Source organism: Antechinus flavipes, chromosome 5 (assembly GCF_016432865.1).
Source record: "Antechinus flavipes isolate AdamAnt ecotype Samford, QLD, Australia chromosome 5, AdamAnt_v2, whole genome shotgun sequence".
NCBI classification, from domain to species: domain Eukaryota; kingdom Metazoa; phylum Chordata; class Mammalia; order Dasyuromorphia; family Dasyuridae; genus Antechinus; species Antechinus flavipes.
In genome coordinates this window covers 21,210,459-21,230,325 of record NC_067402.1, presented here as the reverse complement: position 1 = coordinate 21,230,325, position 19,867 = coordinate 21,210,459, and the positions used below count along the sequence as shown (strand labels likewise).

At 43.9% G+C, this 19,867-nt stretch overlaps 1 protein-coding gene across 2 annotated transcripts in view; it reads right to left on the bottom strand.

Annotated features, from left to right (window-relative positions):
* OSBPL10 (oxysterol binding protein like 10) overlaps positions 1–19,867 on the bottom strand; it is a 202,846-nt gene that overhangs the window by 96,536 nt on the left and 86,443 nt on the right. For both annotated transcript variants that reach the window (XM_051962712.1, XM_051962713.1), the window contains exon 4: positions 18,766–18,957. In XM_051962712.1, the coding sequence (XP_051818672.1) occupies positions 18,766–18,957 (192 nt within the window). The remainder of the gene's footprint in view (positions 1–18,765; positions 18,958–19,867) is intronic.

Sequence of the window (19,867 nt, the reverse complement as noted above, 5' to 3'; positions counted from 1 at the left end):
AATCTGGGAGTATGTTTTCCTAAGCCTCAATAAGGGAAATGCTCAAGATGGTTCCAATTTGTTCATCAACATAGAACTTTAAAATAATTGAGTCAAGTTAAGCCAGAGGTTTAGAAGGGTGAAAACCAGGCATCAGTGAGGGATTTTTTTCCTATAGAGAGAGAGAACCACAATCACGCGGCAAGACGACAGAAATGAATGCCGCTTTTTCTCCAATATGTTATTTTTTCCTGATTAGAAGTCTTTTTTTCTTTCATTCAGGCTTCTGGGCTTATTTTAAAAGTGTTTTGAGACCCAATTTTGTTTTTCTCCCTAAAGTTGGGCCTCAAGAGCTTGAGAACCCTTGTTTTCTTTGATAAAGCTGCTTATCACAAACCCATAAAGACAAAAACCTAGAAAGTGGGTGAGAATGCACCAAGGATACGCCATTGTGTGTTTCACAGTGGGCGTAGTAATAACTGGAAAGTGGATGGTCTGGGACTCAGCTGTCACAGCTCAGGGGACCCTTCAGGCTAGTGGGACCCACCCACTCACCTTACAGATGGGGAAACTGAGGGTCAGAAAAGCAAAGTCGCATCAGAGGTGCCCTGTGCACGGGGAAGAGGCAGGCCCTGCCCTCAGGAAGCTTACAGTCTCCTGACAATGACACATCACGGAAACCACAAGATCCAGTCCATTCCCTTGTTAAATAAATATGTAAATTTACCACGGGACTTCCACATAATGAGCCCTTACCAAGCCGTCTCCAGGTGTCTGGTACTAAAGGAAACAAGCCTCGGACACAGGCACACATATAGGCACAAAATGGACCGAGCCATTTCTCTGGAAGCAGAAGCAGCTGGGGGAGCCAGGGAAGGCCCCTGGAAGAGGCCCTCTTAATCCCAGCATCTTCCCTCAGCTACTTACCTGCCATCTATCCTGCACGGAGCTTGCATGGTTGTCTGCCTGCTTCTCTCCCGTTAGGTTGGAAGTTCTCCGAGGGCACGGATTATTTTTTACCTTTTTTTGTACCTCCATGCTTGGCACAGTGCCTGGGAGTGGAAACCATTGATCAATGGTTATTGAACTCAATACTGAATATTTAAATTAATCCATCTCAGCCTCCTAACATCCTGGCAGTACAGCCCCCAGAAGAATGCTTTTGCCCGTTCCTTCCAGTTTTGTTTTATTCATACAATAATGGAGGTAAAATAAAGGAGACTATGAACAAGGAATTCTTTGTGGGACCTGAGGGAGGGCCCGAAATGGGACGCTCTGGTGTTTCCGCCTTAATCGTATTACAGCATTCCGTTGCACTAATGTGACCCACTTAACCGTCCCCCTGCCGCTGGACATCTCTCAAAGATCTCCTTCGGCCCAGGACGTGCGAGAGTCCATCCAGGCAGGGCACGGCGCAAAGGAGTCAGATGCCACCCTCACCCTGCCTTTCTCCACAGGGGCAAGGAGCTTTGGGAAGGAGCCGGTGGCCACAGAGCCAGACCAGACCCAGGGGCCCCAACGGGCGTCTTGCAGGAAGGGTCAAAACGGTCTCAAGGGGGTCATCAATAAAGCGTTCCAAATCCTGTCTCAGCCACTGACCATCTTAGTCACCCTAAATCTGCCTCAGTTTCCCTCTTTGTAAAACTGGGGATAATGCTTCCACTTACCACCCAAGGATGTCCTGAGGAATGCAGCAAATGACATTCAAAGGGCTTGAGAAACTGTGTAAATGTTAACTTAAGCTATGATTAAAGGAGGGAAAAGGCCCCACATGTGCAAAAATGTTTGTGGCAGCCCTTTGTGTAGTGGGAAGGAGCTGGAAACTGAGTGGCCGCCCATCAGCTGGGGAATGGCTGAATAAGTTCTGGTATATGAAGGTTATGGAACATTATTGTTCTGTAAGAAAAGACCAGCGGGATGAATATAGAGAGGCCTGGAGAGAATTATATGAACTGATGCTGAGGGAAGTGAGCAGGACAGATCATTGTACACAATAACATCCAAGAATGTGATGATCAGCTTGTTCAGTGCTCCAAAGCAATCCCCATAGACTTTGGACAGAAAATGCACCTGTATCCAGAGAAAGAACTAAGTCCACACATGCTACGTTCACTTCTTTCTGTTTTTTCCCCTCCCACGGTTTTTTCTTTTTGCTCTGATTTTTCTCTCCCATCATGATTCATAAAGCAATGTGTATTAAAATGAATAAATTAGAAAAAAAAAGAAAGAAAGTAGGAGGAAGTTGAAAAAAATAGAACCGCGATCACATGGGAAGAGGAAAAATAGATTATCAGACTACAAAAGGGGGTGGGGACCAATGGCAGGGCAGTGGAGAGAGAGGAGCACTTGAGTTCACATTTGACTTTACTTACTAGCTGTGTGACCTGGCCAAATCACTCCACCTGCTTGCCTCAGTTTCCTCATTTGTGAAATGAGCTGGAGAATACCACACCACTCTACTATCTCTGCCAAGAAAATCCCAAATGGGGTCACAGGGTCAGACATGATTAAGCAATAAACAGGACCAAGGTGGAGCTTCATTTGGGAGCAAGAGAGAGACAGAAAAGGCTGGGGACTGTGCCAGCGATGCCCCCAGAGCAAGGTTTCACATGTGACTGGGACAGGGAGGTAAAGGATCCCGGCTGAGAGAGAGTGAAGGCAAAGTCACCATTACAGGAGACTGGTCCAATTCCCAAATTAAATCACATTACATCCCCCACCTGTGCTGTTCCCTCCTGAGGCTCCATCCTCGGCTCAGGGGAACACACAGAAACCATTCCTCTGTCCTCCATCTTCAGGAAGGGTTAAGGGGACAGAAGCAGTAGGAAGAGAAGCAAGGAGATGGCTGTAGGCAGCAAGAGTGATAGAAAGAGACAGCACTTGGGGAAAGGTCTGCTTGGGTCCCAGATTCTGAGACCACCTGACAGAAGCCCTCACACTAGTGAACTGAAGACCAGGGTTTCTTGCCCAATGGCATCAAACATCAGAGGCAGAACTCCAAACCAGAACCCTCTGATCATTCCACCTTAACGCAGAGACACTGAGAAGGAGGCTCTGAAAAAGTGTGGAAGGGTGGCCAGGCTCAGACAAAACCGGGGGGAGTTTTCTTGGGCTTATTTTTCAGGAAGACAGAGGAGAATGATTAATGACAGACTAAGTCACGCTCATCGCATCTTCTAACGCAGTGAACACTGTGTACCCTTCTTACTCTCCGCGGGCTGACACCTGGAAGGATGAACGAGCCAACGCTCCACTCAACACCAGGACGTCTGTTTTCTCAAGTCTCTCTACATCCGAAAGGAGATAAACAGCAACTGGGGGATCCCCAGCAAGAGCCGGCTCTGCCGATGCTGCTCTCCAGAGGGTACCAAGGGGTCGTGGGCCCCCAGATTCGCCAGGAAATGGATTCTTCCCCCAGCTGGTCGGGGATCTCATCTGCACACAACGCCTGCTGGTCCAGGCTGGGAACAAGTGAGCGAATGACCTGGTGCAGCCGAAGGCAGCGGGACCCTGGACAGGGAGCTGGATTTGGGGCCCTGACGCTACTCCCGACGGCCACGGGGACTTCGAGCGAGTCCCTTACATAAAGCGGAGATGGTTGGAGATGATCCATAAGGGTCCTTGCAGTTGGGACATTCACAAGACATCAGAGTTGAAAAGGACCTCAGTGGGGGAGAGTGAGAGAATGAATCAATGGATGGATGGATGAAGGTTTATTAAACACTTCCTATGCACAAACCAAGCTCTGGGTGGGTGGGGTTGTTTGATGAGAGAATCCAAAGAGCTGATGTTTGTAGAGTGCCTTATACATTTTAAGGCAATTTGTAAATGCGATGATGATGATGGCTTCCATCTACTGAAGATTTTTTTTTAAATTACTTAAAAACATAAATGGGGCAGCCAGGTGGTGCAGTGGCTAGAGCATCAAGCCTGGAGAAAGGAGGACCTGAGTTCAAATCTGGCCTCAGACACTTAACACTTCCTAGCTGTGTGACTCTGGGCAAGTCACTTAACCCCAACTGCCTCAGGGAAAAAAAAAACCATAAGCAATAATAATCAAACCCTCTAAAGGAAAAAGCAAAATCTTTCTGTGACTTGTTTCCTCCTTGATCAATTAATGTTTACTCAGCCCCTACTACGTGCCAGGTTCTGTATTTAGACAACACAAGTATCCAAGAATGAAACAATCCCTGCTCGGCGGATCCGATTTCAGAAAAGCCTGGAAAGACTTAACATGAACTGATGCCGAGTGAAGTGAGCAGAACCAGGAGATCATCGTACACAGAAATAGGATTCTGTGCGAATACACTGAGCTGGACTCGGTCCTTCTCAGCAACGCAGGGATCCAAGACGCTTCCAACAGATGGAAAAAGCCATCTGCGGCCAGAGGAAGAACTCTGGAGTTTAAATGCAGAATTTTTCACTTTCCCCCCCATGTCTTTTTTTTTCCCTTTTGTCCTATTTCTTCTTTTACAACACAATGTAGAAACGTTTTATGTGACTGCATTTATTTCAGCGATACCATATTGCTTGCTGTCTTGGGGGATGGCAGGAAGGGGAAAAATATGTAACTCAAAATCTTATAAAAGTGAATGCTGAGAGCAGCAGCCCTCAAGTCAGGAGGACCCGAGGTCAAATCTGAGTCAGACACTTAATACCTCTTGACTGTGTGACCCTGGGCAAGTCATTTAACCCCAATTGCCTCAGCCAAAAAAAAAGCGAATGCTGAAAACCATCTTTACATGTAATTAGAAAAAATAAAATACTAAAGAAATTAAGAAAGAATCCCTCCTCACCTGTGGTGACTGCATCAGCAGGTGATATCCCTCCTTCCCCAGCTCTCTGGTCCCTGTGGCTTTCAATTGTGATCTCTGACCCGTAGCCTATGACTTAATTTGGGGGGCTGGGGTGAGAGAATAATTAAAATCATTAAGTGATTTGCACCGGGCCAGATAAACTAGAGAACACACAGAAAACATTCTCAACCACCCAGACTGTCTAAATATGGCTTCTCCGAAATTTCCAAGGTAGGGGTCAAAATCAGGCCTTCCTGGTACTTAGCTCAGTATTCAACTGATATGTCACACAGGCTCTATTACTTAATAACAGCTCATAATTATATCCACTTTACAAAATTTTGATCCTCCCTAGCGAGAGGTAAGTGCTATTATTATCCCCAATTTACAGATGAGGAAAGTAAGGCAGATCAAGGATGTTACTTGTCCAGGGTCACATCAGCAAATTTAAATTTTAATTCAGGTTTCCCTGACTTCACACTCAGGGCTCTATCCAGTGCACCACTCGGCTACATCTGATGTTAATGGAAATGATCTTAAAATGCAAAATAAATAGCTCTCTCATATTTATAATTCCCAAACCAGGGTATAAAGAAACAAGCCTAAAATTAGCCATACTGCATATACTTCCATAAATATCCTAACCAGACGCACTCATTCGTGCAGACCATTTCCCCATTTCTGCGTCAGTGAAATTTATTTTGTCCCAAGCAATGGCCCTTGACCAATGTGATTTTCCTTTGTGACACTCCAATAATGGCAGGCTCATGAGAGGAGGCAACCTCAGAATCTAGGATTTATATGTGGACATCCATTTATATGCATCTGTTGCTTGCAATATAACACACAGGGAGGAAGACCAGAGAGCGCTCCCCGTGAAGACCATTACTAAGACATGAGACTGTCAGGGTTGGTGGTTCGGTTGACCCTTCCTTATTTAAGAGCTGACCCAGACCCCTCTTGCCTCCCCTGGCACGTCTTTTAATCCTTCTACATTCAATCACTAGAGGAGATCAGAACACAAACAATAACATTTCAAATTGAAATTTTTTTCATCCCTCTAGCAAAAAGTTTGTTGGAGATGAAAAACGAGGCTTTGAAGCCATCTGTGCAGTTCATTTATCCACAGTGACAGAAATTACTGAGGTTTGGATGCAGAAACAAAGTGAAGGTTGAGAGAGATACTCCTTGAAAATTTGGAAAAAGCAATAAACAGAAATATTCCTTTTCCCTTTCCATATTAGTCGTGTTGTGAAAAAAAAAAAGAAAAAGAAAACATAAAAAAATAAAGTAAAAATTAGTAGACTTTGATCTGTATTTAGATTTTATTAGTTCTTTCTCTGAAAGGTGGCAATTTTCATCCCAAGTTTTTTGGAACAGTCTTGGATCATTGTAACATTAAGAACAGCTAAATCCTTCACTGTTGCTCATGATACAATGTTGCCGTCACTGTGTACAATGTTTTCCTGGTTCTGCTCATTTCACTTTGCATCAGTTCAGGCTTTTCTGAAATCTGAAATCCATCAAGCAGGAACATTAATAAAGTGTGAATGTTAGATGAGGGTCAGAGGAAGGAATAAGCATTTATTAAGTACCTACTATGTGTCAAGCACTATACTAAGCGCTTTATAGATACTTTTCTCATTTGATACTTTTTAACAACCTTGGGAGGAGCCTAGAGCTTATAAGTTTTTGAGGTTAGGTTTGAACTCAGGTTGGTCTTCATGACTCCAGGGATAGTCTGATACCACTCCATGGCACCACTTAGTTGCCCCAAAAGGAGAGATCACAGATGGAAAGGGATCTGAGAGCCCAACGCCTTCATCTTTTAACTGAGGAAGCGGAGCTCCTGGAAGTAAAGTGACTACCCGCCCAAGAGCACAGAAAGAGTAAGTGACCGAGTTCTTCCAACTTTAACCCAAGCTTCTACTCTTTCTATTCTGCCATTATGGTTTCCATCGAAAAGAGGAATGAAGACACAGACCATGATGGTTTGCATGATGGCAGAACGAATGAATGAGCACTTATTAAATACCTCCTTTTGGTACCAGTTCTAGAGCCCGATAGTCCCTGACCTTAAAGAGCTTCTGTTCTAACAAAGAAGTCCACAGGACTTGCATTTCTATATGGCCTCAGACGTTTTATCAGAGAATCTTTGGAAGATTTGTATGAAATGACGCCAGGGAGAATGAGCTGAACCAGGAAAATGATCCACGATGTTTGAGGAGAACAACACTCACAGGCACCGGGGAAGAGATCAGTGAGCAGGGAACTCACCGAGATAAAACATTCCCCTCTCTTCCTTGGTGGAAAGATGGCAGGCTTCCAGTAGGGAGTATGGTACATGCTGCTTAACTAAATTTCTTCCATTAATGGTGACTTCTTGTTACAAGGGTAGATGCCATTAGGGCAGGGATTCTCCACTTGGGGTCTGAGAACCTGCTTTTATAACAAAGCCTAGTCTATGGAAAATAGCAGTCCCTTAATAAAAATGATTGATCATTGACTGATTTGGGAACTATTATTTCACTCTAACTGGCTTCCTTTATAATCCTCTGTATTTCATTTTGTGTATTTCAAAAAATGATTCGGAGGAAAGGATTGTAGATATATACCAGATGGACAAAAGTATCCCTTTATTGGGGGATGAAATTGGGGAAAGGATGGTAACCTTTAAAAAAATCATCAAATGCTAAGTGAAATGAGCAGAACCAGGAGATCATTATATACTTCAACAACGATACTGTATGAGGATGTGTTCTGATGGAAGTGGATTTCTTCGACAAAGAGAAGATCTAACTCAGTTTCAATTGATCAATGATGGACAGAAGCAGCTACACCCAGAGAAGGAACACTGGGAAATGAATGTAAACTGTTTGCATTTTTGTTTTTCTTCCCCATTCTTTCTGAATGCAATTCTTCCTGTGCAACAAGAGAACTGTCAGGTTCTGCTCACATATAGTATGTCTAGGATATACTGTGCCATATTTAACATGTATAAGACTGCTTGCCATCTGGGGGAGGGGGTGGAGGGAGAGAGGGGAAAAGTCGGAACAGAAGTGAGTGCAAGGGATAATGTTGTAAAAAATTACCCAGGCATGGGCTCTGTCAATAAAAAGTTATAATTATGAAAAATAAATAAATAAATAAAATTTAAAAATCATCAAAAATTATAAATAGCAGTATTAACAAAAATCAAGCTTCCTTTGTAATCCTTTGTATTTCATTTTGGGTATTTTAAAAAATGATTCTGAGAAGGGATCACAGATTTTGTTTACCAGATAGACAAAGGTATCCCTTTATTTGGGAGATGAAACTCAGGAAAAGACAGTAATTTTTTAAAAAAATCATCAAAAATTATAAATAGCAGTATTAACAAAAATCAAGCTGTATATTACACACACACACACACCCCAGACCACAGGACCATAAATGTTATCTATAAAATAAAGTTCAGCAAGGATGAGTCAGTTCCCCAAAGAGGTAAGGGAAAGGTCTGGGATTCAAAGAAGCAGAAATAGGCAAATCTGTGGTTCGGAGGTGTTTCGCGGCAAGGGTTTTTTCCCTGGGATTGGGATAATGCCTTGCATGCCTACAACCCTACAACCCAGCTGGGTCTCACTTAGCTAATATCTAGAATTACTTCTAAGGTAACTCCTGGCAGCCAACCCTCAATTTCAGAAGAGCTGACGATCCTGATTTTCCAACTGGGAATCCTCGCTTGACAAAGAACTGCCAAGTCCTCCATTAAATGAATGCTACGTAAACAGTCTTTTCAGGATAATAATCTCCCCACCTCCGGATCAGATTAGCCAGCCCTGGCCTCAGACAGTGATTCCGTGTGTCTGAATGCCGTATGGCAGAGAGAACAGATCTGTGAGGCGAGAAGCAGGGTTGGCTGGAATTTACTTTATCCTTAAAACCTCAGCCATATGGTGAAGGATTCCCTAGGTGACAGGCGCGATGCACCAGCTGTTTTAGATACAAAGGCGCTGGAACATTTCAGGGAGAAGGGAGAGGGAAAGAAGCCAATTAGCTTCCATTCAGAGCACAAAAATGGACAGACTTACAAAAATATCACCATGACCTTACTGTATGACAAAACATTTTTGCTTGAAAATAAATGTGTAATTTCTAACACTAGAACAGTCTGTTCCTATGAAGTTGGCTCTTATCCTAAGCCAAAAGAAAATTTAAAAACGAAAATTTCTTTCCTAATAAAAAAAGAGGATAATGCTTTCTTTTTTTAACCTCAGAAACTCTGCTAAGTTTTCTTGGGGGAAAGAACAGTTGTTTTTTGGATGCTTTTGGGACAACCACGAGGACAAATCCAGTAGAGAGTCAAGGAACTGAGAAGGGGGAAGGAAACCAATTATAGAAGTGGGGATCATCTATACAAACATGACACCTAAACCCAGTGAGCCCTCGGATAGACTGCTCCGAGGGTTCATGGATATCTCCCCCCACCCCCGTCATATCATTGATAGAGAGAGTACCCCAAAAGAGACAGCTGCGAGAGAGACCAGACTCTCTCAGTCCTGGCTAGGCCAGGCTGGAGAGCCCAGGTGGGAGGGCCCAGAAGAAGGCACTGGGCTCCGCTCTGAACACTCCTAAAAGTGCAGGAGAACCAAAGGGTGTCCCACATCCAAACAAGAAAAGCAATCTCCCTAATAAACCCTCCTTAAATGAAAATTCAGCTGAACCATGCTCTTTTAAGGTCATAAAAACTGATGGTGGACATTACATTTTTATCTTTCAAAAAGTTATCCTGGTAAGAGTCGAGGATGCATCAAAAGCAAGTTTTTAATAAGAAAAACACCCACTTAAATGGTGACATCTCTCTCGTCTCGCTCTGTCTCTCTGTCTCTCCCTGTGTGTCTCTGTCTCTCTGTATCAGTATCCCTCTCCCTTCCTAAACACACACACACACATACATCACCCCACAAAAGACATTAATAGAGAACTTAAAAGATGAAAAATCCGAGGCAGGAGAAGAAGCGCTTTTAGACAGGCAGAGAAATGAGAAATCCAGAGGCAGAAGGGGGCAGGGGAGAGGACAATCGTGGAGGTGGCCAGTCGCTGGGAGCTGAGTGTGGGAGCTGCAGGGAGGGCACGCCAGGGAATGTATCTAAGGATTTCAAGATTGTATCAGGCCTCCAGTTTACTTCTCCTAAATCCAACCCAGTAACCAGTTGCCTTAGTAACCAGATCTTCCAACTAAGGTAATGAAATCACCCCGCTCACTACATAACAAGCATCTCAAAGAAATCCAAATCCAGCTCATTTCTAAATGACAAACACTCCACAACAAAACCAAGCCGGACAACAGGCAGAGGCCAGCGGGGTCCGGCCAAGGAAGGACTTGCTGGTGTGGGACACACAGCCAGTAGCAAAGTTTCTTCTTCTAAGGGGAGAACAGAGAAGTATCTCCACAACAACTGAGGCTAGATTATAATTAGACCGTGCAATGCCACGTGAGTGACCAGAAGTCACACGGCTGGGGCGGCGACGACATCCACCGCCTGCGATCTCCGTGCACCCCCAGCCCAACATGGCTCGAGATTTCAAGCCCGTCCAACAAGCCAACCCATAAATTATCCTGCACGGCGGTCCTGATGGGCATCCTCACAGGGCATCGATCCACAAGGAGACTGTATCTGCTGTCCCCTCCCTGCCCCTCCTTTCTCAGGAGGCGTGAATAAGCGGCCCATCACAGCCTGTTCGAGGGGTTCCTGAGTGAGGGACTTTAAACGCCCACTCTCCGCTGGGTGGGAGGTGAAGTTTTATACAAACAGCGGCGACATTTCTCTATCCACTCAAAAGTACAAGCAAATCTTATTCCCTTGGAAAGCCTCCTTACATCAATCAACAATCATTTATTAAGTGTGCCCAGCAGCCTGCCGGCACCAGGGTTCTACGACCCACAAGAAAACGGGGCTGCTGTTTACGGAGCTCATCTTGCAAAGGGTGAGACAATATGGACGTGGGTCGCGGGAAATAAAAGATGTCTTCACTCAAATAAAAAGCGGATCGTCAGTGGAATGACTTTGCTTTCCTCAGCAATATATATAATGATCCCTGACTACTCTGAAGGACTCATGATGAAAAATGCTATCTATACTAGGGAAAGAACTGATTGTATCTGAATACAGATTGAAGGAAACTTTTTAGTTTATTTTTCTTAATGGATTTTTTTTGGGGGGGAGGGAGAATCTATTTTCTTTCACAACATGATTTTTATGGAAAAGCTTTGCATCACTTCACACGTGCCTTCCTCAGTGGGAGTGGAGGAACCAGAGTGGAAAGGAAGGAAAGGAGAGAATCTGGAACTCAAAGTTTTAAAAATAAATGTAAAAAATTATTTTACATGTAACTGATATAAATAAAATACTATTTTAAAAAAAGTCAAATCCTCCTCTTCATGGACCTGAATTAAGATTTAGTCCTTATGAGGGCAAAAGCTCAGAAATAATAGTGAAACCAGGTAGGACTATCCCCATTTCACAGATGAGAAAGGAGGACAGGTAAAGCTTCTGAGCAGACCAAGATTTTCCTAATACTAGGTCCACACACCGTGCCGTCTACTGGAGGAGGTTGGGATGGGAGAAGAGAGCAAGGGGGCAAATCACCTTATGCCATAGAAGCTGCATCGGTATGAGTGCTGCACATGTGCGCACGTGTGTGTGTGTGTGTGTGTGTGTGTGTGTGTGTGTGTGTGTTTGGGGGATAAAGGAGCCCAATGGCTCAAGAGTTCCTCAAGCTACACAAGCTTCTATAGGGTCACACAGAATCTGAATCCAGAACCTCTGACCACAGACTAGGGCCTGTTCTGAAATCTCTTAATATCTTAAGAGATCAAGTAGCAGCTGTTTTTTTTATGGATGATGATGCTGAGGTCAAGGGAGGAAGACTAAGTGACCAAGAGCCTGCTGGGCAGCGATGGCCAAGGCCCTGACTGGACCCCAAAGGACAGGGACTTCCCGTCCGCTCTAAAACTCAATTTCTCCCATTTTCTGATTCCAACCCCATGACCTGGAGGCACCAGAGGAGTTCAGGAATCACCTCACTTGGCCAGCCCAAACATGGGCACGTCAGGACCCAAATTAACCTCTCCTTCAGCACTTATGTACATGAAGGTTTTCAACCTGAAAAGAAACAATCTCCAAAAAGACTGAGGTAAATGAGAAATCCCAGAATGTGATCAAGGACCTTTGGGGGGAAAGTGAAGAAGAGCAGTATTTAGCTCAGAGCTAAGGAATGAAAACTTAGGCTAAATAATGACGCGAACCAGACACCACAGGACAGCCAGGAGAGCCTCCCCTTCTCATTAAGGAACCTGAAATTGGGACTAGGAATTGCTCTTGGCCAAAAGAAGGATTCATGCAGATCAAGGTTTTGAAAGTCAAAGAAATTGCTTTAGGGGAAAAAACCAAACTGGCAGAGGCCCCTTCTGCTAAGATTTCCCAGACCAGGAGCCCAACGTCTACTTATCTCAGATGGCTTAAGTACCAAAGGTAGAGTCACTCAGTCCCTCCTTCTGTGTAATCCTTCACTTAAAGGCTCCCAACAAGTTCCATTAACCACCAGAGCAGCCAGCACTTAGAGGCAATGCTGCATCAATAACCTCCAAGGACCCCAAACAGCTGGGAGAACCTTCCAGGGCCGGTCGCAAAGGAATCTGTCACTTAGCACCCTTCTCCTGGAGCCAAGATGCTTATGAGGTGAGATCCTGAACTCCCTTTGGGTCTATGAGAAGAGAAACACAAAGGGAGTGGGAGGGGAAAAGGGAGGGGGAAGGAGAGAGGGGAGGGAGAAAGGCAAAGGTAGAAACAGAGAAAGAGTGGGGGGAGAGAGAAAAGGGAAAAGAGAGACAGAGATAGAGACAAAGACATAGAAAGAGACACACTGAGACAGAAAGGAGGAGGAAGGGAGAAAGGAAACAAACAGGGAGAAATGAGTTGCTCAGGGTCACACAGCTAGCCAGTGTCTAGAGGCTGAATTTGAACTAGCCAGCGTCTAGAGCCCAACTCTCTGTGACCCCATTTGGGGTTTTCTCGGCAGAGATACTGGAGAGGTTCGCTATTTCCTCCTCCATCTCATTTCACAGAGGGAAAAGCTGAGGCAAGCAGGATGAAATGACTTGCTTAGGGTCCACAGCTAGTAAACAGGTCAAACTCGGGTTCTCCTGACTCCAAGGCTCGTGCTCTATCCATTGAGCCACCCAGCTGTCCCTGGCAGACACACGGGCCCTCCATCCCCAAAAAGGTCTATTTAAATCCTACTGGATTTCCCTAGTTCTACATTGGCCCCTCTCATACAAACCAGGAACAGGGCAGAGTTCTTCCAGCAAAGAGGTAGTAGATCCAAAAGTCCTAGATCTCAACCTGGAAATGACCTCAAGGGCCAGAAAACTGAGGTAGGTAGAGACCAAACTATTTGCTCAGTCGCACAGCTAATAAGTATCTGAGATTTGGAGTCACATATGCATAAACCTTGATTGAGTTTCTGAAGCCAAGCTGGGCCTGAAACACAAAGAAAGCCTTCAACCAAAAGCAGAAAAAGACCCTGAACCTCAGGCGCTCGCTCTGGTCCTCACACAGCCATTATTCACTCCCTAACTAGCATGTTTGGATTTAAAGGGCAGATTTTAGGCTCTCGTACTTCACAGATTGTTTTGTTGACTAATCCTAGAAAGGATACATGGTTTAATTTAATTGCCTCTTGCTGTGTCTACTAATTGAATAGCTCCTCATTTTAAAAGACGGCTGGACATTTAATAATGGAAAGCCTGCCTACGTGTTACAAATACAAGTAGAGCAGCACAGGGCTCCTAGGAAATGCACCACCAAGAAAACAACACACACAATGACGACAACGTGAATGGTAAGAACAATCATGAAAAAACTAAAAATGATGGATAATCAAGCTTGGCTCCAAGGAAAGACACAAAGGACACCCACCTGCCCCACCTTTTTGGAAAAGGGAGAGGTCGGGGAGGAGTAGAGAAGCATGAATTTTTTTCAATGAATTCTTCACTTTTACTCTTTTTTTCCTTTTCCTCTTTTCAAAAAAATTCTTTGTAATAAAGAATAGTTTCCTAAGATGAAGAAGACAAAAAGAGAAATAGGGTCCATCAAAGGGATGTAAAAACAAAAGTTATCAATAAAAATCCAAAAAGCAGAGTGTAAATTGAATTCCTATAAAGTGAATCCCATTTTTTCACTAATTGCCACACAACCACTATTCACTCCCTTCTATGAATCAATATTCAGGTTATGAGCACCAGCCACACTAATCAATAACTTAAATAAATTCCAATTTTCATTTATCAAGGCTACTACATTGGAGATTTTCACTCTGAGTTTTCTCCACTAGTGAGAGGGACACACACACTAGAGAGAGGATCCAGTGAAAATTCTCAAGGAAAACATTTTTCAGGCTTAAAATCAAAAAACTTCCATGATAGAATGTAAGCACCCTGAAGGCAAAAACTGTTTCATTTCTGTGTGTATATCACCATGGCCTAACAAGTGCTTGTGCCTCATAAATACCTGTTGCCAGATTAAGGTGGAGAGGCAGATGCCAAGAGACCAAAACCTGCTTTATGTTCACAGTTTTTATTGAACTGTTTTAATTTGTTATAAGGAAGGGCGCAATGATGGGGATGGAAGTGCCAAGGAGAGATAACTGTTATAAAATAACAATAACTTTTAAGAGAAGGTGAAGAGGAATGAGGTATAATAAGATTGGGAAGGGAGGAAGGGGTCGGTTAATGGTACCAAACAGCATTTTGTATTTGAGCTCGGGCACAATAGGGAACCACAGCAATTAACTGATTAGGAAGGGTGCCAAAGTCAGACCTGTAGTTTAAGAAAATCACTTGAGTGGCTAAACGGATTAGAGTGGAGAGAGTCAAGGCAAGCGGACCCCACTCCCACCCCCCAACAGCTATTGCAACAGTCCAGGTATGAGATGATAAGGAGAGAAAGGGACATATTCAGAGATGTTGCAAAGATGAAATCAGTAGGAGACGCTGAGGAGGTGAAATCAGCAAAAGACGCTGAGGAGATGAAATCAGCAAGAGAGGCCGTGGAGGTGAAATCAGCAACAGAGGCTAAGGAGGTGAAATCAGCATGCTGCAGAGGTGAAATAGCAAGAGACATTGAGGAGGTAAAATCAGCAAGAGACGCTGAGGAAATGAAATCAGCAAGAGAGACTGGGGAAGTGAAATCAGCAAGAGACACCAAGGAGGTGAAATCAGCAAGAGAGGCTGCAGAGGTGAAATCAGCAAGAGATGCTGAGGAAATGAAATCAGCAAGAGACGCTGTGAAGGTGAAATGAGTAAGAGACGCTGCGGAAGTGAAATAGCAAGAGACGCTGCGGAGGTGAAATAGCAAGAGACGCTGCGGAGGTGAAATAGCAAGAGACGCTGCGGAGGTGAAATAGCAAGAGACGCTGCGGAGGTGAAATAGCAAGAGACGCTGCGGAGGTGAAATAGCAAGAGACGCTGCGGAGGTGAAATAGCAAGAGACGCTGCGGAGGTGAAATAGCAAGAGACGCTGCGGAGGTGAAATAGCAAGAGACGCTGCGGAGGTGAAATAGCAAGAGACGCTGCGGAGGTGAAATAGCAAGAGACGCTGCGGAGGTGAAATCAGCAAGAGACGCTGCGGAGGTGAAATCAGCAAGAGAGGTGCTGAAGAGATAAAACTGACAGACCTTGGCACCATATGTGAAGAATCTAAGATAATGTCTAGATTGGAAGCCTGAAAGACTGGGATAGGGAGGGTAGGAGGGAAAAGGTGAGGATTTGGGACAAAGATAAAGTGTTAAGTTTTAGAGAGGTTGAGTTTTAGGTATCTCTGAGCAATCCAACAGGCAGCTGGACTAGAGGTCAGGAGAACGTTAGAACTACATAAATAGATCTGTGAATCTTCTACAGAGATGACTAATTGGATCCATGGAAGCTGAGGATTTCACCAAGTAAAATGACAAAAAAGAGAATCCATTAAAAAAGCCTGGCATTGATCATCACAATACCCAGAGCCAAGTTTTGTTTTGTCCTTTCCATTTATATTGTTGTTATAAAGGCATATGCTGTTCTCCTGATTTAGATTAGCACATATAAGTCTTCCACTATTTCTCTATATTCTTCATAATCATCTTTTTCAGAAATGATGAATATGTCTACATGTTTTCAGAGTAGCATTTAAGTATAATTATTTTTTTAAATGAAGACAACTGAACGCCCAACACTTCAGAAAAGGATAAACAAGCTGTGGTACGTTATGCAATGGAATACACTGATGTTATAATTAAGACTGAGGAGAGATGAACACCTGTCTGGGACATTGAAGTGAGGACCCATTTGGGTATGGGTTATATTATATCAGGGTTTCTTAACGTGAGGTCCATGAACTTTATTTGTCATATTTTGGTAACTGAATTGATTGCCATATAATTGGATTCTTTGCAAGTCTATTTTATTCATTTAAGAATTTTTTTTTTTTTGGAGAAAAGGTTCAGAAACTCCTTCACATTGCCTAAGTGGTCCACGATGCCAAGATGATTAAGAACCCCTCAATTAGAAGACAGTCGAGATCCTTTTCTACCCTCATGTTCTAGGATTCTGATACAGATGTTGATCCCAGGTCCAGAGAAATTGTTTAGGATCAGGAGCTAGAACCTTCACGCAGCTGGCTGTGAAAGCCAACAAAAAACCTGCCTTCACCTTCCACATGAGCACAATCCCCTTGCACATAATAAATCTGCAATAAAGGTTGGCCGAATTGAATTACAGACATCATGCAAACTTTCCTAAATATATGTGAGTCTTGTTAAAACTGTACTTCATGAAAGATATTTTTCAACATGAAGGGCCATCAACATATATAGGGGAGAGATCCCAATCAGGGAAACATGTCGCCTAGTTAATTGTTCTGACACGCCTGAGCCTTGAAAACCAGCAACATCACAAGGTTCTGTGTCTTTGTTTTATATTTCAGATCATTTAAATAAGGGGAATAAGAAATCACTGAAATGGGAAAGTTGGCTCGTTTCCTCTCCCAAATCCCACAACCCAAGACTTAAGTCTTTGAACTCCATCTTTCTGAGGCAACAATCATAGGGGCAGAATCAGTCACAGTATCTGTGAGTTGAAAAAGACCTTAACAGCCCTTCAGTCTGGTCCACAGTAGAATCACCACAACAATGTGCCTGATTAATGGTCATCCAAGCTCTGCCAGAATGCCTCCAGAGAATGGGGACACTCCTTTTCACCATCTCATACCCCACCTCCCTCCACTCTCCCCAGCACCCCAGGTCATGCTTGAATGATTGAGAAGGTTTTCTTGCCATCAAACTGAAATTTGTCTTTGTAATTTCCACTTGGGTCCTTTGGGGTCTAAGAGAAAAAAAGACCTTTCAAATCATTCAAGCCAACTATGAAGTCCCTCTCCTGATCCTGGTCTTTATTCTTTTTTCATATTTCTCTTTGTACTGTACTATGAAAAAATATCACTCGAAACAGTCATGGCAAACACTACCTCAGTGGAAAGTCAACTTCTGGAGGGTAGAATCACTTTCATTTGGGGGTCTCTCTGTCCTGGAACACAGTGAAAGCTAAATAAATGCTGGATTGACTTGAAAGCATACTTACAATAGTGGTTTTGACCACAGAGCTCGTTTAAAAATTATAAAAGGGATATAAAGAGAACTATAATATTTCTATTTTTTCCCAGGCTATATCATCAAAAAAGAAAATAAGTATTATCAACTGTTTAAAGTGAATAAAAGGTAGAAAGCATTATATACTGTGAAGTACAAAAGAACAAATGACAGCACAAAAAATCTAGAGACCAGCACTTACTGTCTGGTCACATCACTTTCCATTCCTGGGCATCAGTGTGCTCATCTGTAAAATGGGGATAATAATTATCCCCTCTAGCTGACAGGAATGAATGAACAAACAAATGAATGAAAAGGCCATTATTAGGCAGTTAGTATGTTACGAAACACTCAGCGACACGTGTGAATACAAAGTGAAGAGCAAGAGAGTCTATAAATAGTACTAATAGCCTCCAAAATAGATCCATAAAATCTCTCCATACTAAATCACTTGCGACATCCACACACATGCAGGCAAGTACACACACACACGCACACACCCTGAATGACAGTCACCAGTTATTACCAGTGATAATCAGAAAAGAAATGCTAAGAGAATTCACGTCCCTTCTCTAAAAAGAAAACTTGACAGTATAAACATGTGCTAATATCTAAAAAGAATCCAACTGATATCATTAATATCAAACATATTTAAGACTGAATAATATTCCTGCATTGCATCTTAGTTATCATCGGGAGGAGACCGGACACCTCCCAACCCCCTCCCTGACCCTATTTGTCCGGGTCAGCTTCCGAACCACTAATAGTATGGCTAAGCTTGGAGGAGGGAGAGCCGCAGAGAGAGACACTGATGAATAAGCCCTCAGTGCCTGAGACCAGTCCTCTCTGATTGTGAGATTCAGAAAGGGCCCACACCTCTCACACCACCAGCTGGGTCATTTCCCTGATCTTCCTCCTCAGGAGCCCCCAAGCCCAGGCCATCCCTGTCCAGGACCCCTGCAAGGGGTGAGGAGGCACATGAGATGCCAGCCTTAAAGGAAAAGGAGACTCAGAGGTCACCCACTGCAACATTTTACACCAGAGAAAACCGAGGCCCCAAACAAAGTGATTGTCTTTCTCCTTCTGCTCCTATTTTTGCTCTGTGTAACAGGAAAGGAAAGGCTGATCACAAGTCATTTGCAAAATGAAACATGAAACAAATTTCAACATCAAAGATTTTTCTTTCCTAAGGGCCGGGATTTCTATCCCTGTGTGGCTGTGTATCCCCAATCAGCCACAGGGAAAGGATCTCCCAGGAGCGGCCCGACGTCCCTTCCAAGAACCCCCAAAGGTGGAGCCCAGGCCCCAGAAGGAGGGCACGGCCTACCTCTCGGACGTCATGGAGCTGGGCAGAATACTGACTCTTTGATCTTCGGGCAGTAGCGGGTGACTTGTGGTGGGTGACGGTGACCACGCTGGAGGGCGCGGGGATGAGATGTCTCTGGCTACTGGGGGATGACGAATTAGATGTTCCGTGGGGGAGCAAAGTCAGGCTTCGGCTCCGGGAGCTCGGAGGGCTCTAGAATAAGTAGAATAGAAATCTTTTAAGAGACCGGCACAAGAGAGCATCTCCGAGCATCTGGGGTGGCTAGACGTGTTTCAGCTTGGTATGGCAGTGCAAGCTTAGAAGGATGAGTGAACTGGGCAGGAGGAAGGTGATGGGCAGAAGCTACTCTACTCTTTCAAGGTGAGTGAGCCAGCCAAAGCATTAACTAACATCCAGGTAGCCAGATGGTGAAGCGGACAGAGCACTGGACTTTGAGTCATAAAGACCAGAATTCCAACCCTATTTCAGTCACTTATTAGCTGTGTGGTGCTGGACAAGTCACTGAGCACCTGGGTTCCCTCATCCATAAAATGGGGTTATAATAACAGCACCCACTCCCAGAGTTGTGAAAATCAAATGAGAGAATAATTTTAGTTTTTTATGAACTTAAAGCATATAGAAATGCTGGCTATTACTAACCACCAAGGAGTATTGTTAAGTACTGGCTTTGTGATTAAACCCTTTCAGGATGAACTGATCAGGCTTTGAGAGCACCCCCCTCAGCCTCTTCTCCCATCTGGTTGGAGGGCTGGAGGGTATAAAGCACTAAACCCTGCCAAAACCTTCTCTCAGAAGGCAGGAAGTGGATGTCCAGCTCAATGACCATCCATCTGTGGCTCTACAAGGGTTCAACTCAACACAAGTAGGTGCCCTCATGCCAGGCACTCTCCATTACCCGTTTCCTCACCATTTCCACCTTCTTTTTGGTGTATTATCTTCTCATTGGGTAGTAAGCTCCTTGAGGATAAGGGCTATCTTTATCTTATTTGTATCCCCCACACTTAGCACAGTCCCCCCACGTTTTAGGTGAAATATTTGCTGAAATTAAACCGAATCGCCAGACATTGTCCTATGTGCTGAGAATATCAAGAAAAAGCAAAAA